General features: G+C 41.5%; 1 protein-coding gene across 7 annotated transcripts in view; it reads right to left on the reverse strand.

The window, feature by feature from the left end:
• herc2 (HECT and RLD domain containing E3 ubiquitin protein ligase 2) overlaps positions 1-22,495 on the reverse strand; it is a 71,822-nt gene that overhangs the window by 19,303 nt on the left and 30,024 nt on the right. For all 7 annotated transcript variants that reach the window (XM_074668779.1, XM_074668780.1, XM_074668775.1 and 4 more), the window contains exons 44-74: positions 22,342-22,488; positions 21,590-21,732; positions 19,666-19,933; positions 19,342-19,484; positions 19,116-19,214; positions 17,483-17,651; positions 17,263-17,388; positions 17,048-17,156; positions 15,958-16,097; positions 15,681-15,871; positions 15,471-15,576; positions 15,208-15,299; positions 14,944-15,119; positions 13,718-13,829; positions 12,382-12,463; positions 12,067-12,301; positions 11,655-11,832; positions 10,956-11,037; positions 10,598-10,769; positions 10,364-10,508; positions 9,704-9,929; positions 6,843-7,014; positions 6,079-6,265; positions 3,108-3,251; positions 2,829-3,020; positions 1,981-2,134; positions 1,643-1,750; positions 1,415-1,546; positions 1,074-1,232; positions 340-458; positions 4-129 (exon numbers count right to left, since the gene is read on the reverse strand). In XM_074668779.1, the coding sequence (XP_074524880.1) occupies positions 4-129; positions 340-458; positions 1,074-1,232; positions 1,415-1,546; positions 1,643-1,750; positions 1,981-2,134; positions 2,829-3,020; positions 3,108-3,251; positions 6,079-6,265; positions 6,843-7,014; positions 9,704-9,929; positions 10,364-10,508; positions 10,598-10,769; positions 10,956-11,037; positions 11,655-11,832; positions 12,067-12,301; positions 12,382-12,463; positions 13,718-13,829; positions 14,944-15,119; positions 15,208-15,299; positions 15,471-15,576; positions 15,681-15,871; positions 15,958-16,097; positions 17,048-17,156; positions 17,263-17,388; positions 17,483-17,651; positions 19,116-19,214; positions 19,342-19,484; positions 19,666-19,933; positions 21,590-21,732; positions 22,342-22,488 (4,634 nt within the window). The remainder of the gene's footprint in view (positions 1-3; positions 130-339; positions 459-1,073; positions 1,233-1,414; positions 1,547-1,642; positions 1,751-1,980; positions 2,135-2,828; positions 3,021-3,107; positions 3,252-6,078; positions 6,266-6,842; positions 7,015-9,703; positions 9,930-10,363; positions 10,509-10,597; positions 10,770-10,955; positions 11,038-11,654; positions 11,833-12,066; positions 12,302-12,381; positions 12,464-13,717; positions 13,830-14,943; positions 15,120-15,207; positions 15,300-15,470; positions 15,577-15,680; positions 15,872-15,957; positions 16,098-17,047; positions 17,157-17,262; positions 17,389-17,482; positions 17,652-19,115; positions 19,215-19,341; positions 19,485-19,665; positions 19,934-21,589; positions 21,733-22,341; positions 22,489-22,495) is intronic.

Below are 22,495 nucleotides of genomic sequence, written 5' to 3' on the forward strand. Positions count from 1 at the left end.
TACCTTGAAAAACGGACTGTGGAGCAGCTGCTTGCCTCCTCTGACGATGGGGTCCTCGTACTCATACTGCCTCTGCAGAGCCTCTGGAAGCCCCTTCACGAGGGCGGCCAGTGCACTGCCTGTGAAACTCTGAAAGAAAATACATAACCAGTTTCATGATTATTAAATAAACTTCCAATAGAAGTCAGCTTGACAGCTCAATGAATTTCACATCTTGAGTACAACACGATCAAACAATACAAGTAGATTACTAAAAATGTATTCTGTAAGGAAAACATTAACTAAAGTGTGAGAGCTTTAAATTCAGCTCTATTGTTCATGCAGTCACACTGTTCTCACCATGGAGCGAGCCTCGCCCTCGTTGTCGCCCAGCAGCCTGTTTATGTTGATGGACTGACCGTACTCTGTTGTCAGCAGCTTACGTAGTCTCTGCAGAGCCCACATCCTGTGTCCAGCAGCTGCACAAAGTAAAAAACAACAGGAACACATTTAGGATAGAAAGACCTGCAACACTTAAAGAGTGGTGACACTCTGAATTGCTGTTATCATTTATCGGCGCTCAAGACTGCGAAATACTGGCATTAACATGATTCCTCACACAGTGATCACAGTGATAACCATGTGATGAAACTTTTCTGTTGTGAAATGCTCGTCAAAGAAGAAGAATTAGTGAAAAAATGTTATTAGCAGTGCAGAAAACTTCTTCTACTCTTGTTTAGTACTGTGGTAGACGTGCATCTGAGATACACTGCCCTCTGCAGTTTGGGGATGGATGCAAAGTGGAGTAGTAAGAAATATAAAAGCCACACTTGTTTTCTCGTGCTAATTCCATGCATCTCATTTCTGTGCGTCATGTTTCTGAGGAAAGCACAACCCAGCCAGTAATGACATGGCTGGGCAACAACAACCCAGACATAAAGGACAAAGTTGGTAGAAACTCTGCAGACATTCAGTTCAAGTTTCAGAGATTGAACATTCAGGCACAAAAATCTGAAATACATATTCATCCTTAGGGGGAATTTAGTAACGACAGCTGCTCTGATAGGAAATACAGAATTCATATCACACTGTACCTAGAGCACTGAGCTGGGCACAAGCAGCCAGGGAGGCAGCCAGACGAGGCACGATGCTCCTGTTGGAGGCAAAGTTGAGCCTGAAGTCCAGCAGACAGGTAACCAGGTCCATGGAGGGGCAGGAGAGGATACAGCGATCTGAGAGCAAGTCTTTGGGACCTGAAGAGAAAAGAAAAGGTTCAGTGTCACAAGCTAACACAATAAAACACCCTGTTAAGTAGCATTTATACTAATGTGGGAATCACCTCACACAAAAGCTGGATTGCTGTATGTTTACATTTTACATTAATATCTGGAGACAGAAACACCAAAAGCACACAAATGTCTAGAACTCAACTCACCAGCAGCAGGCATGATGGGGTAGACAGTAAAGCGCCAGCCCCAACCATTCACAGAGCCGTCACTGGTGAATTTCCACTTCAGTTCATCTCCTGGGATCCTTAGTTCACTGGACCAGTCAGACCACTCCCGGCCTGAAACACAGAGCGGCACACGGTCAAGTTAGTTCTCAGGTGTTTGTTAAAGGGTAATGAAAGTTTGGTGCCACAGTTTTGTTTCTTTGTCATCACCTGATCTGACAGACACAATCCTGTTGGCTCCGTCCATAATGGTTAACGGGTCATGTCGTCTCTCAGTTGAACACTGTCGGTCAAACTCTATCCTTAGACCCTCGGCACCTACGGAAACAAAACAGAGAACATGTCATGATAATTACCTCCAGGGGATCCTTAAATAGGTCTTATTCAATGAAGCTGCAGTTTAAAAAAGATTTCCTTGGTCTTAATTGCAGGATTTTTTTCAGCTTGTCGCAAACTAGCAGCATATTAGATCTTAACAAAGTGATAACGATACAGATACTCCATCATATTTTTGCTGAGATTAAAATCTCTCAATTTCTCCTGTGCACCTGGGATCTTCACAGTTCCACTGGTCGAGGTGTCGTCTGTGTACGGATGACTGCTCTCTACAACGACCGGCTGGGAGGACAAGCGGCCGCTCTGTGAGTCTGTGGCTACGTCCTCCAACTCTGTGACACACAGCTCCAGCAGCATGTCGGCAACCTGTACACCGCAGAATGTCAAAATGTCAAAATGTCAGACGTGGCTTTTTTTTTTTTTTTACAAACTTTAGCATGTGTTTAAAATATTTTCAATGTTTTGTGTTCTTGTTGAATTTTCTGAAACACCCTCCATTTGGTCTGACTGTGCAATGTTTACTCTGTCTTTCAAAGTTACTGCCTTTGCCATCAAGCACATTGAAACAACTGTTTTTAATGATGCTTATAAATAAAATCACTATTGTTGTTATCATTTATGAGCACAGCACTTGACAATTTCATCTACATAAAAAATAAGGGCCTACAATTATTATTTTTTTGTTTTTCAAGATGCAATTACTTGGCAATAACACTTTATGTTTCATAACTCTGACATCTACAGATTGAGTATTCAGGCTGAACAGGTGATGCTTGAACTGTTCATATTTTCTTTCTGGATCATTTCAGAGAATATGTAAAACATTTTTCCACTAAAGCTGCAGATAAGAAGTTATGTAGCACAGGGACCTCATCCAAGTCAGTGATGTTCAGAGTTCTAATCATGTCGTGAAGTAAAAGCCACTTTGTTTTAAAAGAATCTTGCTTCTAAACTTATGTTTTTTAGATAGATTAAAATAATGCTCATGTAAAACAGACAATCTTATATTCTTATAAGGTGAGTCACATGGAAATTATGGAATCAGGAATCATTAAATCACCTGTGGATAAGCCGTCCCCATGCCAGACAGCACTGCAGACAGAACCTCTTTGCCCTTATCTCCTGAGCGGCAAGACACGGCCAGTTTGAGCAGGTCAACCATCACACGAGTATCATCAGGCACCAGTAAACTTGTGAACTCGTCAAGGTACTGAGGCTCCGGTCCAACCACTTTACTCTGGCTCTCTGAGTCCTGAGGATGAGCGGAGGACAAGGCTGCGTTAGCTCCATATGTCTGGGGTTAATAGATTCCCAGACACATACGCTCAGTTCTCCTCACCTCTTTAGTCTTGGTCATGGTTTCAGCGATGATGCTGGCCGCTCCGGGGTCATCAGTGACGGGGATGAAAGGACGAGATGAGGCACCAGAGGCAGAGGGAGTCATGGCTGATGATGGGGTGACTGCTTCCTCTGATGAAGGAACCTGCTCAAGCATGCACGGAAAAAGGAATCACAACTAAGTCACATCACAATAAGATACATAGCAAAGGTATAACATTTTTCTGTGGTGTTCAATCAAAACATTTAGCCGATATCAACATGGATTTAAAAGATGCAAAAACAGAATCTTTGAACCAATGATACCAATTTTAGAAAAACATCTTTTCCTCTATCAGAGATAACAGTTGGAAAAAGACAGGAGATGCTGGCTGTCTATTTTTTCATACTTCCTATGAAGTAGTATGTCCCTATACTATGTCCCTAACTTAAATTGTGTATATATTTTGTATTTACTCTGTGCAGAGCTCTTTATTTACTATTGTAATAATTATTATTCTTTTTCCACTACTTAAGCTCTATTTTTTCTACTCTTGTTAATTCTATCCACGTTTGTACTGAGAGAGTGCAGTTTAAACCGGAGTCAAGTTCCTTGTATTCTTGAAAATACTTGGCCAATAAAGATGATTCTGATTCTGATTCTGATTCTTCCGTGTTATGGTCTTCAGTTACCTTTCCATGCTTGAAGGCTTTTAATATTCAAGCCACAATGCTATGAACTATGGGTATTTCCCTCATGCAAGTCCGCAGATATACCCACTAACAGAAAGGGTGCATAAAGGGCTCAGAAAGTCTGCAAGCGCTCCTCATGCCCTTTGTGATTTGACAGGGGGTCAGCCCTGAACCCTCGCAGGCTCACCTCAGAGTCAGTGAGCGTGTGCAAGTGTGTGGATGTTTGTGTGTGGACATCAGGGTTGTGCCACCATAATCAGGCTGCCTTCACAGGAAACTATCCTGCCACTATCCTGCCTGTAACCCTGAGCAATTTCCATCATTTAAATGTGCCAAACGGTTCATTTTACACCACATTAAAGCTATTTGAAGAAACAGGACGTCCTACAGTCATTTCTCTGCTTCACAATAGATTCTTGTTATACAAGAAAAGAGCAATTTTCTGCCTTTTTATGAGCAGCTTTGGTTTTAGCAGGGGAGCAATGGAGCAGTGAACAGAGCCACAGTGAGATCTGGATATGTACAGACTGTCACCTGCAGTTCCTTTATGTATCCTGTTTGTGTGTGCTTCCTTTCTGACATCTGTGGCTGGGCTCACACACAGTGACATGACTTAACAAGGTGTGTTTGTTTTGTAAAAGGAGATCGGATTTTCTTTTCAACACTGTTTTTCTCTGCCCAAGACCAATTTTTAACTGGATACATTGCAATATGGTAAGATATTTATAAACGGTTACACACCCCTGAGGTTTGTAACATGATAAAAAAGCAAACATTGTTTCATAGTTTAGTAGCAGGGTAAATTTAGCGCTACCGGCAGCTCGGTGCTCTGTGACATGTCCATAATGTGTAACTTTAGTGAATCCTGGTGATGTCCTGCCAGTCATCTACCAATCAGAGCTAATGTAACCTCTCTCTTCATTTTATTGATATACTCTCAAGTTAGAACAGACCACTGCAGAATAACTGCTGACTGTGGGTTGGAATGAACATTATCACTAACAGTTTAGCACCTGTGTTAGCCTTTAGCTCAGGCTGTATAACTTTCCTGTTTAGCTTTCATATGCTCTTCTGTCCTTTTTCTGTCTCACAGTTAAGCTCCTGTGTCACTACAAAATTCATTCAAGAAATCGTTTTCAGCAAAGAAAAACACGGATCTCTTTTCTCATCACTAAACTTTATCAGCTGGCGTGGTGTTGTTACAGAGGCTTTGGCATACTGAAGATTTATCCAGAACAATTTATTTTGGTGCTGATAATCTCATTTTAAGTACCGTATTTTCCGCACCATAAGGCGCACCTAAAAGCCTTCAGTTTTCTCAAAAGCCGACAGTGCACCTTATAATCCGATGTGCCTTATAAATGGATCGATATTGATTAATCATGGCTACTGTAGTCAGGGGGCGTCGTCGGAGTAACAGCGGTAAGCAGTAAGAACCTGTAAAGACGGATTCTGCTAAGTGCTAACATTAGCTCACAGGCTGGCCCGAGCTTCTTCTCTTGTTAATTGTTAGAGCAATACAGCACCCCCCAAAGGTCTGGCATTTGAACTGATCTCTGGAAACGGCTTTTGTGGACGGCAGAGATGGCATCGTCTTTACAGCGCACTTTTTTTGAAAACGGCACAGAAAATAGTTGGATAGGAAAATGTGCAGCTCCGTGTGGATGTAGCCTGAGTTTGACTGACTTATTGACTGTTTTGTTGACATTCCCTTTAGTGCAGCTCCATCTAGTGGATGCATAACGCAACCCCAGCCACTACTATAGCTTCTATTCTATGCGCCTTATAATGCGGTGCGCCCTATATATGAAAACAGTTTTCAAATAGACCATTCATTGAAGGTGCGCCTTATACTCCGAAGCGCCTTGTAGTGCGGAAAATACGGTAGTGGTTTGTGATCAGACATACATCGAAAGGTGAGACTTTTTCAAGATAATGAAAAAGGTCCTCACAGCCTCTTTATTCCCAAAGTAACAATGGATGTCAACAACTAATGAAATCTGTACAAAAGCAAACTCAAAGTCCTGGGGTCAAAAAAGGAGAAATCTGCTGTAGAAAAAGTTGTTGTAATTATGATCAAAGCTCAGTGAAAGATTCCCTTGTTCCTAAGTTGGACCCAAATATAGTTTGCTGATGGCTGCATCCACACACCTGGTGGATATGAAAAAAACACCCACTTTGCATGGATTCAGAGTAGATCAGCACAAAATGCAGTAGAAACAGCACTTTGTAAGTAAAAGTTTTTCACAGACTGACTTTGTGATTGTGAATTAAAGTCACAACAAATCTATTTTCCTCACCTCTCCCTTCTTGTCCTGCCAGGGATTAGGACTGACTCGCTCTTCAGCTTCAGGCAGGACAGGAGGACCTTCTTCATCACTCACACTGGACGAGGACGAGGAGTCTGACGGGGGAACAGGAGAGCTGGAAGGACACTCAGCTGGCAGGATCATGCTGGCTGGCATCAGCGCTCCGACCACCGCATCCCTGTGGGAGCATGACACAACTTGTCAACAATAAGACAGACTAATGACAGCTTCCAGCCAACTGATTTAATCATTCAGAGTTCAGACTTTTCTTATCTCCTTCAAAATTTATTCCACAGCAGGTGGCCAATCATTTTTAGACTGCAGATGCTATAATCAAGAATTTCCTGCTGACTAAAAAAGACGCTGGTTCTATAATTATCGAATATTACCATTCAAGGGTTTAACTGGCTGTGATCAAAGCTCAAATATAAAGGGTTTCCTTCTATTTCACAACCTTCTTTATCTTGTTTTACAAAATTCCTGCTGTCACAATTTAAGCTGTGCCCACAGAATTATTCAAGTCTTCAAAGAACTTCTTAAAACTAAAGTCTGACACTCCTCCCACATCTAAATATTTCATTTTGGATCAAGTTAAATCTATGTCCAATTATCCTTAAGCAGATACTCCTGTCAGTTCTGCTGTATGTTTGAGCTTTGAGAGTGTAGCATCAGAAAAAGTCAAAGAAGCTGCTCATGTCAGAGCTATCTGTTATGCCTGTTTGTCTTACCAACCCACCGTGAAAGTTCAAACGTACCTTGCATACATGATTTGCAGGGCTGACAAAACATGCGACAGAGCTTGTTGTTTGGCCAAGTTTCCGTCCAGACTGAGCAGAATCTTGGCCAGTGAGGGTCGATTAGGCTTCACGCTGTTTTGCCCGCTCATCTTGTTGCTCACTGCTGATGAGTCACTGTCGGACTGAACGCCTGCAGAGCACCAAAACAAAGAGACGCACTGTCACTGATGAGGAGCATCCTTAACTAGCTCAAAGCATCAAAACCCAGACTTCATGTGGGCAAAATCAGCCAATCTGTTTGAGTCCAAGTTCTCTTTAAGAAAAGTCACTGCAGCAGACGTCTAGACCTGCAGATGTAAAATGTCCTGAATCTACAGCCGTAAATAGTTACACCCTCCCAGCTCTGCAGGGAATGAGCCTCACTGATGCAGGTTATTCTCTGCTGTTACTGTTGTTCTTCACGAAAGGTTAAAAACTGCAGCTGTATCAAACTGCATCAGCTTTATAAAACGTCATAAAACTACTAACAAAAATAAACTTGGTGTATTTTATAATTTTTCTTAGTTTGTATTTTTTGTTATGGCCTTTCAGAAACAAGCGCAAGCTTCCGGTTGTCAACGTCATCCATATAAAGATTCAGTCACAGGAAAATTAAGTAAAATACCAACTGAAATCTGTGAGGCATATTTTCTTAAATGTTTTTTTCTTTTTTTAGTAGGAAGTGTGAGAGAAGCTTTTGCGCAAAGCACTCAAATAATCACAAGATAAACATCGTGTGTGCTCAGAGCAAGTCCGGTGATTCATTGGAAATGAGTCACCATTTTTTTATTCTTTGAAAGAGTCCATTTAGTTTTCTCCGCGGTTTGTGCTTCAGTCTGAGTTTGTATATCACTCTTTGAATCTGTGGTTCTTATACCATGCAACTTGAATAACACCCTAACATGATGGTAACCTGTGAAGCTGCTGTAGTTCATTAAGGGTTCATTTCTAAACTAAAAAAAAAATCAGTCTCAGATTTTAACTTCTGGCTCAGTATTTCTAAATAGTGGAAATGGCATTTCCACTTCAGACTTCTGTTAAAAAGTCTGTCAGCCTTTTTTCTACTGCAGTTGTATTCTGATGTGTCTGGCTTTTGGGTTTCATCATCTCTGCATTTGTGGAGCATTTTTTGTTAAAACACTTGTTTTTAACTTTTACATAACTTTATGATTATACATCAATGCTACATCAGCAAGTTTCTCATGGTGAAGATTTCTCAGGCAGTTGCAGATTGTCTGCACTTGCTGCTTTACTGACATCAGACTAAATTTTTAGTTTGGCCAACAACAACGAGGGGGGGTGAAAAATACTTCCTTTTTGAATCACAGTGTTGGGAGCAGACCCTGTGGGGAACATAAAGAGCTTTGTGCAATCATTCAAAACTTTGTCCCAGAAGACCTCTTGTGAGAGACTGATAAACACAGGCCCTGATCATACAGCGGCAGAACAGCTCCCTCTTCTGGACAACTTTTACACAACATGTGAGCTCAGCCACGTCCAAATTCCTCCCTCAAGACTGAGCAGTGACATCAATGGCGTCAGTAGGCAGTGCATGACTGTGTGGGTCCTTGGGGGATTGAAGGGGGAATGCAACAGACTTTCATGACAACACATGCTGCCTGGAGTTAGATATAAATTATCATTAGATCACATGGAAAGGCCTGCCACAAGTGTGTATTTGTATGTCTGACCGACCAGCTGCCACTGCAGGTACTGAGGTCCAGGAGGAAGCTCAAAGAGGGGCAGGGCCTTCTCTAATGTTGCTCCCTGGTTGTGGAACAGTGTTCCCCTACACATTAAAGAGGCCCCTTTACTGTCCACTTAGAAAAACATCTCAAAACCCGTTTTTATTTTTTGGCTTATAACTTCACCGAGACTTAGTTTCTTTGCCCAATCTGATTCCCTTTTATTTTCTTTTATTTTATCTTTCATTGTTTTTAGTTTGTTTCTTTTATGTGTTTGTTTTTCTTATCTGTTCTTGAATCGTTCTATTTTTATCTATCTGTACAGCACTTTGTTTTTTAATTTTTTAAAAGTGTTTCATAAATTAAGTCGGAGTGGTATGGTATGGTATAGATTGCAGTATAGTGTCTCTACATTTAGGTGAACTATCAAGCTTTGAAAATTATAATCAAGACTATTCACATTTTTAAGTGAAAAACAGCTGAAGATTGGCTTGATTACATTCTCTGTTTATATACCTCATACACTCTCTTTATGGGTAGATACCATATTCAGGGTAGAAGGTAGGAATCTGGGAAAACTAAACTCAAGCAGGATGACTTATGACTTTTATTACTTTTATGTATTTATAGTTAACTTCTTGAGGTTTTTATTGTGTTTCATTGTGTGTTGTTTTATTTATCTGATTTATCTATTTAACTGATCCATGCTGCTATAAATATATATATGGTGAAACACTGAGCACTATATGTCTTTTAGTTCTGACCAAAGTTTGATGTGTTTATTGTTTGTGTCGTGGAATGTGATCACTCTGTCTGCAAGACAAATCTGCCCTTGGGTATAAAGTTAAGTTGAGCTGATGATTAAATATTGAATTTTCTAACTTCCTGTTCCTTACTTCCTTAAAAGTAAAGCCTTTGTTTGAGATCCTAACATCCTGGCTCCTTTTACCAACTTTATCTGTCTTCCTCGCCTCTGGCCAGGTTTTATTTAATTTTGATATGTGTTTAGTGTATGTAAGGTGCATTTTTAATAAAATGTCTGTATAACCTCAAAATATAAAACCCCTGTGCGTAGAACTGGCTTTGTCCTCTGAGTAGGGCAGATTACGGGAAGTCAATTCTCTACAAAAGGATAGAAAGAAAAGACAAGATCACCTAAATAGGACGCTCCGAGGGAGTCCCTCGCCGTCTGGAAAAGTACTGGCTCATGAACTGAAGGTGTGGTCACATCCACAGTGGTCCAGGCCACGCTGTGGGAGGAGCCACAGGCCACTCTGGTGATCTTCTGTCCCTCCAGACCCTGCACCAGGGTGGGCTTCCTGTTCACTGTGGTGGTGCCGTTCCCCTGCTGTCCGTGGTCATTGTCGCCCCAAGCAAACACCTGACAAAAACACGACGCCATGATCAGATTCTACTGAGGCTGTATGTTTAAAAATAGAAAAACCATCAACTCCCTCCTAAATTATCAAATGCCTCTGAAATGCGCATGACCCGTTGTGTAAAATAAAGCAGAAAGAGACATCCTCAAGGCACGGCTCCAAGCACTCAATCTTAATAACCTGTTAAAGTGGTCAAACATCGAGTAGCTGCCTCCCATCATGGAAAGTGATGTGCTGACATTATTAAATTTGTTCTTAGAGGGGGTAATATACAAGATGGAATAAAGCGTGTAACAGAAAAGGTCAGAGGTGCTCGAAAGTGGAGAGACAGTCAATAAATAAAATCCTTCCAGAGGGGAGAGAGTCACACAGCTGGAACGGCGCCATGGCTGCTCTGAATGTGCAGAGTGCCTGAGTGATGGAGGTCAGAACAAACCTGTCCAGTTTCTGTAACAGCCAAACAGTGCAGCGCTCCAACAGCAACATGGACGATCTTTTTCCCCCTCAGCCCCTCCACCATCTGGGGTTTCCGCACATGGACGTCAGTGCCATGGCCCAACCGGAAATAGTCGCCTTTGCCCCTGTTCGGGACACAAGCAACAAGTCAACAATGACTTGAAAACCAGCAAAGGACACCGAGTGAAGTACTTTGAAGATTCACTGATCTCACCAGGTCCACACAACTCCAGATTTAGTCAGAGCCAATGAGAACTGAGCTCCACATTCAATCTGACAGACACCCTGCCCGTTCAGCCTCTCGATGTTCTGGGGAATGTTGCAGCCCTCACTGCCTCCACGACCCAGCTTTCCAAAATCCCCATCCCCCCAGGAGAACACCAGACCTGACAGAAATGAATGAAATATGACCAACAAGAGTCAGAAACAGAGCAGTCAAGCAAAACAAAAAACACTTGTGTGTTGCTTTGATGTCAACAAAAAACATTTTTTTTACAGTCAGCTTGTAACTGAAATGTCTGCATGTGGCGAGGATCACTGAACACAAAACCTGAAATATTTCAACAAATTACCTTCATCAGTGAGAGCCAGAGTTTGAGCATCCCTGCTCCCACAAGCCACCTGGATAACACGATGTCCCAGAAGCACTTTCACCTGAAAGACATGCAGATGTGCATGGTCGGTATTAGGGGTGCACCAATCACAATTTCCTGGCCAATCACCATCACAGATCTCTAAAAAGCCTGACCTACTGATAACGATTTTTATTTTTTATTTTTTATAACTGACAGCATATACCTTCAATGTTCCAATCTTATTTTATTGAAAACCGTTAAGCAATACCTGTGAAACAATAAAATCTTTACATTTTAACTTAAACAAGCAATAAAGAGTCCTGAGTTTTAGGTCTCAGAGCAAAAGGCAACAATGGCTGTCGGACCTTCCCGGAGGTATAGAAGATCAGTTTCATATGTAAGGATGGGCCGATCACTGATCCCCCAAAATTAAGGAAATCAGCTAGTCTAGTGTGGTTGGTGTATACAATTTATTGTAACACACACTAAGCTCTGAATATGGTTCAGTGGCTTAAAGGCTGTGAATCATTTTCTTTCTACACAAATTACACAACAGTTTGAAATTTTAAATAATGCTGCTTTACATCTTTAGTATTTTGTCAACTATTAACACTTAAACTTGCTTAGAGTAATGAAAATGTGTTCAAGAATTAAAAATATAACAAAGAAAAGGTGAGGGAGGACATGCACACACACCAGTTTAGGTCTCAGCTGAGTGGTGTTGTCTCCATGTCCAAGGCGGCCGTATTCCCCCAAACCCCAGCTGTACAGCTCCCCGCTGGAGGTGATGGCTGCGCTGTGAGAGCTGCCACAGGCGATGTCCCGGATACGCTTCGTCTTCAGAGCCTCAATTAACCGCGGCTTGTCACAGTTCCTGAGGTGGAAAATCATATTTATCTCACATTACAATCTCTACAGAGCGGAGCACAACCGTTCAATCGAAGAGTGTCAAACAGAATAACCTGAAAAACAACACCTTCAAAGCAACAAAGAGAAAAATAATTAAAAGAATTGTTTTTTTCACTTTTGTTCCAAGGTTTTAGAGTTCTTTAGGTTACTTTATTTTACAATGCTTTCTGTAACCAAACTATCTTATAGGATGACTTACATTCTGCTGAAATGTCCCAGTTTGCCGTCGTCTCCCTCTCCCCAGGAGAACACTTTCCCATCCACAGTCAGGGCCATGGCGTGGCGCCCCCCAGAATGCACAGCAACCTTCTTCACCACGTAGTTACTCAGTGCAGTGATCTGACGCGGGATTGGGATGGTCCCGCTGGACAGACCAAGGCCCAACCTGCCGTTAGTGGCCTCTCCACACGCGTAAATCTTGCCCTCAACCGTCACTGCAAGAGCAGAGAAAAGTTAAACTCCACACGCTCATTTATTAGACGATTGTCGACTCTACTTTACATCCTTCACTCACCTGCAAACAGGCTCTTTGAACCACCGGCCACTTGGACCACATTGAGTGCAGAGAGTGTTTCAGAGAAGGAGGGAACCTTGATCTGTGACGACAGACAGGAAAGATTCATCCTGTAAATCTGCTAAAATATTTAACAAGTGCTTAAAGGTCATCACAGACAGAAAAACTGAAACAGCATGGTGCCAGGATAGATAAATGAGGCTGTTTCTATTCAATACCAGTTTTAGCTCAACTCAAAGATTTAATGAGCCAATATCTATCTTACAAGTTAAATTATGGTCAACTTTTGGTCAAAGTGATTGTCAGAGATTAAGCCCAGTTCCAAAGTGAGGCTCAGAGAGTGAAGGCTCTCACGTATTGTCCCTCAAAGCAGGATATTTGCACTTCAGTCAGGCCTCATCTGCAGTGTGTCAGGCTCAGAGAGCACAGAGGTGTATCAGTGGGGCAAAGTCATTTCACCTCTGATTCCCTTCAGATGTAGGAACAGAGGTGTAATAGGTAAGACGATGGTGGTGATGGGTAGCTTCTCAGCTGGCCAGAGAGGAAAGCACTGTGTGAATGTATAATGTGTGTTTGTGGAGCCCCCATTGTGTATTACATGCCATGCCTCACGTGCTCCTGCTGCACTGTAACAATATGTCAAATCACACACTGTGACACCAATATGTTGCTCTATAGGGGAAATAAATGTGTAAGCACAAAGGTGTGATGACGGCAGATCTTTCTTGCAGTGCTGTTGCAGAATTTGTCTTGTGAGCATCTTCAGTTTCAGGTCATCAGATATCCTAAAGCTTCAAGAGGCAAATAGCAGCAGATAATTTTCTCAGTCTATGAACTAAGAACATGGAATTTGTCTGGATAATGAAGACTGGAATTTTACTTTTACTGTCACAGCAGAACAAAAACAAATGAGGGCCAGGAGATTAAAGTTTACAAAAAACACAACCTGTAGTCTTACAGTTTGCCCTCTTGAGGCGTTATTATTTGTTGTAAAAAAAAGTCATACACTCTGTGGGCCTTGGCTTTCAAAATCAGGGTTTTGGTAAAGATTGTTAGATACAGTGACAGTAACCAAGGCAGGGAAGGACTTAGGATCAATAATTAATATATTCAAAATACACAACTACAAAGAAAATCCCTACTTTTTGAGTTAAAAAAGCACATTAATCTTACCAAAAGGACAAAAATACTGACCCACTCTTGAAAAATGTGAAAGAAAAGGTTTCTGTAAAGCTCAAACCACCTTTCTTACCTCTTTTTAGAGAAGATGTAAGGCTGTGAAAGCAAAGCAAATTTGTTTATTGGTGAATAAATATTGAATAACACAAAAATGTACCTTAGAGCCTTTGAGTCCCCCCAGCTGGTCTTTGTCATTCAGACCCCAGACGAACACTTTGGTCCTGATGGTGGCTGCAGACTCCAGTCCTGAGGACTTCTTTCGTGCAAGACTATACACAAAAAAGAAAAGAAATTAAAATAGAGAAGGGTTCAAATTAAAGACCTCAGTATAATTTTCTTTGTTAAGTAATAATATCAGAAGTTTTTATGATTTTTTTTGTTCGAAAAGCTCTTCTGTTAATTTACTCTGGAAGGAATTAGACAAATACACAATCGCGATGTTCTTTCTTAAAACCAGCAAAAGTCAATATGCAGGCATAAACCCTTTAAGCTACACAGATCTATGCAGCAGAATGTTTGCGGCTGGCAGAGCCAAACCCCTTGTTCACTTTATTCTGTATGGTTTGTGACTCTTTATGACAAATGAAAGTCAAAAAAAATTCACATATTTCCTTTTTTAAATTAAAAAGTGAAGGAAATAATTATTAACATACTGAAAGTATCTTTTGTCGTGCTAGTCATGCTATAGAGTAATTTATTGCTTGTGTTTGGAGAATAATGCAGATCAACGCAAATCAATCAATCACAAGCCAAATCACAACCACAATACTGTTAGGAATTGGTACCGAATTAGGTACTTTTTTAGGCACGGACCAAATTCTGTCTGCAGTACAAAGTATCGAATCACATAAAATCAAAAGGTACCATGTTTAGGGACCCAAACACATCTTAGTGACAGTAAGGGAGCGGAAGAGTAGGCTAATTTCCACGCTGGATGCAAGTTCATCTATTATCATGAGAAATTAATATGTTAAATTGAAAAACTTGGAGATCTAATAACTATACAAATTAAAACTTATTACCACATAGACACACTCAAAACTACCGAAAATTGTTACTGTTGAGTACTGATACCAATTGCTAGGTACCAGGCATGGGTACCAAATCATTTTGAATGTGAAAGGTACCCATCCCTAAATACTGATCTCAAAAAATTGCAAATAGATAATTTTCCAAAATTGTTCAGCCCTAAAATTCACTCTAAATGTAATTTAAGAGCAATAGTCACACCCAAGACAGGCACCTCTTAGCAAACACATGGCATTCTGTATCATTAAACCCACTGTCAGCCCCTCCTCTGCTAAACAGCACCATTACATTTCCAACCAAATTTCATCAGCCCCTTAAAGTGATAAACCTGCACTTATCACTGAGCCAGCATACCTCCCCGTGGCAGTTTTGTCATCATCATCTTCTTCGTTGTCAGATGCTAAGAAAGGAACAGTAGCAAGGTCTTCATCCTCTGCCCTGATGCGTCCGACCATGCCAAGTCCATGAATCTTGCAGTCGATACCAGAGCTGCGACACTGCTTGATGGCCACCTCGATGTATCTGTGGTACTGCCAGGGGAATATAGGTAGTCATTTAAAAACTAATGATAAAATTAACACGTAGATGATACCAGTGTGTGTGTAAGTCTTCACAGACCTCGGTGCAGTCACTCAGCAGGAGGACCGTGGTGTCTGTGGGATTGATGTTTACGGTTTTCAGCTCAATTAAGTTGTTTAAAGAGCTTCCACCTTTATGTTAGGGAAACACATTAGTTAGTAAAACAAATTTAAAAAGATGTCAAGTTATCTATAATTTAGCTTTCTTTTAAAATGTTTGGATACTGTGGATGCTAATAGCAAAGGCAAAACATGCGCAGTGGTGATTGTTTGTGTTATACCCAAAACACAAGACTGTCCCACCTGACACCACAACCAGAGAGGGCATGTAGCTGCTGTCTGCTGGGTCCACAATCATCTTCAGTCTGTGCACGAGGACATCTGGGAAGAGCTCTAGACGAATCCAATGCTGCAGAAACAGAGCAACAAAATCTGTCAGGTGATGTACGTTAACGAAGCTAAGCTACATTGACTATCATTAAGCTTATTAGAGAAAGCAGTCTAATATCATGCCTTTCCCTGGGATCCTGAAGACTGCCAACACTGATCACTGCAGTCGATGAGGCGTGAGGCCTGGTTCACAGACGATGACACATTGAGGCTCTTGACAACACGAGACCAATCATCAATCAGCATCCCGCGCTGGCTGCTGTGATGCTTCTTCAGCTGTTTTCCCGAGCGGCCGCAGAAAGCTGGAGACTGGCCTAATTGTTGGGAAGATAAATATGTTAATACAAATGCACATTCACGAAATCATGGTCCATACTGGCTGTGTGAAAGTGGGACTCACCAGGCTCGTTGATTCTTCCAAAGGAGTGTCTGGCGTTGTGTTTGCGTGTCTTGAAGCAGTTTTCACAGAAGTCAAAGTCGTCACAGTTTCTGCATTTGAATCTGGGGCCGTTTATGGGGAACATCTGACAGCCGTCACACCTGTGGACAAAACAGCAAGATACTGAAATCAAGGAATCTGCACCAGAGCCACTTTCAAACAAACTCTGCTGTCATGAAAGAAAGTTAACACTAAAATAAATGATTTGTTCCTTCCATGTTCCTCCTTCTCTTTAGCATAAGCTAGAAGCTGCTATTTCTTAAGTTTGTTTACATAGCAACAAATACAAATTCCTCATCCACAACATGATTCAAATGGTACACAACAGTCTCAATCTATTAAATTAAACCAGAAGATTAACGTGTTAGTGCAGACAGCCCATAGATCCATCTGACCACTTAAAATCGGTTTTAACTATTTAAGTTTCAATGTAGTTAAATCATTAATTCATTTCTATTGGAGTATTATATTTGTTTTGGTTAAACACCATTAATGAATGATTTACATCCCAGCATTGCTCTAATATTCATTTTTTTAGTATTTATTGAGTTTATTTTCTAGTAATATTTATTGTAAAAATAAAATGATGCTCAGTGTTGTGATAGTTCAGAAATAAGTGATAATGAACACAGAAATCTCTTCAACTTCAAACCAAGAGGGGCCAAATCCAGAATTTTTAATACAGATAATCATTAATGTGCTCTATTCCATTAAAAAAAAAAAGGGGGGGGGGGGGGGGGGGGGGGGGGGGGGGGAAGGGGAAAAGAATAGTGGGGAGGAGGGAAAGAAAAGGGTGTAAGAGAGACAGGAGAAGAGGGAAAATATAAGGTAGAAAAAAAGCAAAAAAGGAAGGAAAGGCATCAAGGGAATAAAAAAAGGGAAACAATATAAAAAAACATGTAGAAAAAAGTGTGTGTGTGTGTGTGTGTGGGGGGGGGGGGGGGGGGGGTGAAAGAGAATAAAGTGATCAAGAAAGAGAAAGAAAGAATTTTAAAAAATCATGTTTTCTAGCTCTTGAACAAACAGAAACTGTGAATGTTTGTCGCTGTACCTGACTCCAGGATGAACACTGGGTACCAGTTCCATTTCAGACAACAGGCCAGTCCAGTGAGACTGCTGAGGGAAGTCCACGATCACGTCCTTTCCATTGGCACTGAAAGCTAAACAAACCATTTCACTCAGTCAGTGCATGAAGCAGGAGACTCAGACAACATCTTTTGGATTTTCAGTTTATAAACAGAACAGAAACTTTATTTAAAGTCTTACCTTTTACAACCCCGACACTCCTGTGAGTGACCGAGCCCCATTTGTACTTTGGTGTGGTGACTGTGGGTTTCACCCTGACTTTGTCTCCAATCTTAATATGGGAAGGAGAGCTTTGGGGTGGGAATCCTGGGAAACCACATACAATGACCCGAAATGTGTTAAAAGCTCTTAAATACTATCGTCTTATCATTATTGGCCTCATGTGGGGTTTAACGCTCACCAAGTAGCTCTATGTGGATGTAGCGGACCCAGTACGTTCCTCCTTTCTGCTGCCAGTCACACTGAACATTAAGGTCATGAAGTCCATCTCTGTCCAGCTTGATCACCTTCCCAACATCTCCGTCGTACACTTCCTCGTACGTTCTGCAGCACTTCACCATCATCCCCACCTGCAGAGAGAAGAGGGACATAGGCTGATGTTTTTAAAAAGTAGTCTAAGAGAGTCCTGGCACTTGTCTTCATACTTATTCTGGGTTCTTCTGACAGGAATCAAAGTTTTTACTCTTGCCACAGAAAGGCTCAGATTGGTTTTCTAAATCTGACAACTTGACAGGTAGAGTCTGCAGGATTTTTCTAGAAAAGAAAAAGTCAACTTTTACAGGAATAATCCCACTCAATCGTCACTCCTAGGCCCCTATGTCCGTGTCCGTGTCTGCCTTAACCCCCTCCTCAGCCTGTATGTAGTTGTTCAAGGTTGTTTCAGGACGTTTCTGGGTAGAGTAAGCAGGGTTTCCTCAGCCAATCACAGAGCACCCAGTGTGCAAGTTTGCATGTTTATTAGTGAGAAGAAGAAGCAATCCTGAGCTGCTTTGATAGTGGATGTAGCACGGAGCAAGAAAAAAACAACCAAAGTGAAACAAAGCACCAAACAGATAAAGCTTTTTACTAAACGAAGGTGAAACTTGGCTCGACTTTTACTAATTTTCGGGCACTTGAAGAGCAGCATGGGACAAGGGTGGCATAAGCTAGCTTTCTGTTAACCAGGTATGTGTCAAATAACCCAGTGATTAGCTTGTGCTAACATGTTGAGTCAGATGCACGGCTATAGAGTCTCTCCCATGTAGAAATGCAATGCTACAGGTGGTTGCTAGGCTAGTGAACGTGTTCACATAGTCAAGATTGGAGACAATGGGTGTGTGCTGCCGCTGGCACTGAGCCAAGGAGGAGGAGCCCAGTTTGAATTTGAGTTTACAAACAAGTAATGAAAATTCTTGCAGGCTATACCTTTAAAGAAATATATATATTTTTTTTTTCTTTTTCAAAGACTATTTCTCTTGGCTTTTCATGTCTCTACTGAAGGTCAGGATTGTTGATAGAGTCAGTGACAGGGAGAGGAGAGTGGGGCATGACATGCACTGAATGGCTGACTGTAGGAGTTAAATCCCGGACCACTGCTTAAGGACTGAGGCTTCTTAACATGAGGTGCATGATTTAACCACTTGCTGAGCCATCAACTGTACAAAAGTCTAGTTTTGTCAGAGAAAGTTTACTCTTTGACAAACTGTTGGGTTTCTATGTGCAGAGTAATAATCTGTCAATGACTGAAACAAGCATCTTTAGCTGCCTGACCTCAATTGGGATAACTATGACCAGCTATGTTTGGCTGCAGCTGAAGTTATCTACTAAGAAATACCTTTCAATAAAAAGGTCGACCAAAGACAAACATGATTTATTGGCAGGAATAATGAGGACAACACCCTTCAAAAAGCCTGAGGGCCGGAGTTGTACAAGCGGAGGAGTATTTGAAAAGCACATTCCATTTTTGGGCAAGAAAATCGCCTACACACACTTAGCATAGTGTAAAAATTACTCTTGAAGTCTGTTTACATTTTTAAAAAAGCAAATGCTCTCACCTGAATGTTCTCTCTCACATACACAGCGTAATCATCGTTGCTCTGGAAATCTGATCTCTTCTTAAACGTCTGGCTTTCAGTCACCACTGCACCTGGAGGCTAATGTCACAGGCAGGCAACATCACATTGCAGCCTCAATTAATCATGTCATGAGGAGATTTTTACAGACTGATTGAACAGCGGCTCAGTTCAGGATCGAATGAAAGAATTTAAAGGGAAAATTTACCACAGGGAATGTGGGCTCAGCCTCCTCCAGCTCCTCCAACACCTCCTCGTCAGAGTATTCATCAGACACGGTGTCGGCATCTGACAGCTCGGTGACGTGAATGTCTGGATGGTCCAGCAGCCAGCCCACCAGAGCCTCAACACCTGATAAAAACATGCTCAATTACCCTCCACAAGAATATCTCAAGCATCAAATGATACACTGACCCAAATAAAGCTGACACACTGCTGCACAGCTACATGACAGCCAATCTGGGTGAGTATGAGGCGACATGTTCTTAATAAGAGGGTGGAAGTTTGAGGATGGTGTCACATGACTTCACACCTGGAACACCAGAAGCACTGCCGGTAGTTCCTGACAGAGACTTCAGGGCAAACTCGATGTTCTTCCTTGGGAATCCCATCTCCATGAGCTGGAGGACTATGGGTAAGGGAGGGACAGGTGAGGTCTTCTGTTTCTTCTGTTTCGGGGGTCGGACATGCTGTATGGTGACAGGTGTGGTGGCCTCGCTGGAGCTGCTCTCCTCAAACAGAGGAGAGGACGGATGGGCTGATTCTACTGCAAGGTACTGACAGACAGCCAGAGCTGCAGCCTGCATACAACCAGACAAAGAGAAATTGATGAAGTTAAACTAAATATATACAGATTATAATGCAAGTAACATACTGCAGACATTTATGAAAAACTCTAGTAAGAAACTGATTTCTTATTTTGGGTTACAATGGAATTGTACAGCTTTTGAAGTTAGGTTGTTTTGGGCACTTTGCAATGATAAAACACAGAGTTAGCTTAGCTCCTTTGTTAACAAACCGAGCTGAGAACCAGCGCAATAGCTAGGCTATCAAATGCTATGGCAGGAATAACACATTATTTAGCTAATTACCCTGAAGTCTGGCCCAAAAAGTGTTGGTGGAATTGTATGGAATGTCTAAAAACTCTTCAGTGATTTACTCTGCTGCCAGAAAGCTCATGATGCTTTTGCAGTATTAGTGTTTTAGCACTTGTGTTCACAGTATATTCTAAATAGGTGCTGGATTTTCCCACACTAACAGTGCTAGACATTTTAGCTATGTAACACTGCAGGTCTTAATGCTTAATTCCTATTTACTGCTCAAATGTAATTTTATGTTTGGATGTTCACATTGTATTTTTAAATGTGGCCTGTCTGCATACTGCAGTGTGAACGCTCCTGGAGTGACTCATGCTCAGTTGAACATTAATGACATCATCATTGTGCTACACTAGATTTAAGATAATTGTATTAAAAATACAAATGAACTGAATGTTTGAGACAGCTTTAGACAGTAGCAGCTTTTGTATTCTGTGAGGCAAAGTTGGTGTTTTTGTTACTGGCAACTGGTGGTTTGAGTAGATCAATTTTGTTAGCAGCTGTTTCTGTATTAAAACATTCTTCTCTTGAATTAAGGCTCATCTCTTGGGAGCTGTTTATAATAATGTCAGGCACTTAGAGCCAGAGTATCACTCTAAGCCTGTCAGTATAAAGATGGCCATAATTCAACTACCGTATTTTCCGCACCATAAGGCACACCTAAAAGCCTTCAGTTTTCTCAAAAGCCGACATTGCGCCTTAGATATCGATCCTTATATATGGATCGATATTGATTAATCATGGCTACCATAGTTAGGGGGCGTCGCCAGAGTAACAGCGGTAAGCAGTAAGAACCTGTAAAGAGGGATTCTGCTAAGTGCTAACATTAGCTCACAGGCTGGCCCGGGCTTCTTCTCTTGTTTATTGTTAGAGCAATACAGCGCCCCCCAAAGGTCTGGCATTTGAACTGATCTCTGGAAACTGTTTTTGTGGACGGCAGAAACGGCTTCGTCTTTACAGCGCATTTTTTTTTAAAACGGCACAGAAAATAGTTGGATAGGAAAATGTGGGGCTCCATGTGGATGTAGCCTCAATTTTACTGACTTACTGACTGTTTTGTTGACATTCCCTTCAGCGCAGCTCCATCTAGTGGATGCATAACGCAACCCCAGCTACTACTATAGCTTCTATTCTATGCGCCTTATGATGCGGTGCGCCCTATAAATGAAAACAGTTTACAAATAGGCCAGTCATTGAAGGTGCGCCCTATACTCCGAAGCGCCTTGTAGTGCAGAAAGTACGGTAGATGCACTTCAAAGGAACCCGTTGTTTAAAGCATCAACTGGAATTAATTCAGAACTCTATTTCAGTGAAAAAAGAGTTATTGGGATTCCTCTTCAGAAAGGTGTGTGTACTCACCTCCATCTCCTGTCTGTCGAAAATGGCTTTGATGGGGGAGGGCTGGGTGGCAGCAGACAGCAGCTGCTGCAAAAGGATCAATGGAGGTAGAGGACCCTCAGGAGACAAGTCTCCAACATCTGGGGATGAAACCACTGGGTCTTCTGTAAACAAATAAAAAAATAATAATCATGGAAAAAGTCCAAAAAGTACAGCCAGTAGCAAAAAAAGTTCCCCAAAGTTATGTTCCTAAAAGTGTTTGTCCAAACCAAGTTTCACTCTACCCACATATGAACTCAGTGAAACCTCCAAAGTGTGCAGAGTAAGCAGGATGCTTTATCGGACACTAGTCTAAAACCTGTCCTCCTGCAAAGTGGCCATTGAGTCTGATCAAATGGTTTTAAATAGATTGTGATGAGCATGTGTTCACTCAGTCCTTCTGAAAGGATTCATTCTGTATCTCCACAGCAGCAGAAGCTCAGTGGGTCATAAACTACACCAGAGCTTACAATGCTTTCTATCTCTAAAGAATTTCATGATTAACAACGTTTAGGCACATTTCTCATAAGATGAACCTTTGATATAAATGCAGATTCATAATCACAAAAAATTTAACATGCTGTCAGATCAGAGGAATGGTGTTGTACAAACTGGAACTTAAACTGAATCTTAATCCTACAGAATAAAAAAAAAAACAAATACAGTTTTTCTTAAAGAGTTATCAGACATTATTAAAAATCCCACTCTGACCCTTCAGTCAGTGCGTGTCTTACCACTTGGGTTTGGTCCTAAATCCACCACTGCGGGCTGAGAGAGGATTTGTCTGAGTTTATCCTGATGAGAGAGCAGCGCCCGTCCTGCCTTTAAAATATAAAGCCTCAGCTGCTGGCACCGCAGCAGATGGATGTCCACCTGGTCGGCTGGAGA

Source organism: Halichoeres trimaculatus, unplaced genomic scaffold, assembly GCF_033239565.1.
Source record: "Halichoeres trimaculatus isolate MK-OKI-2021-1 unplaced genomic scaffold, fHalTri1.1 fHalTri1_scaffold_4, whole genome shotgun sequence".
NCBI classification, from domain to species: Eukaryota; Metazoa; Chordata; class Actinopteri; order Labriformes; family Labridae; genus Halichoeres; species Halichoeres trimaculatus.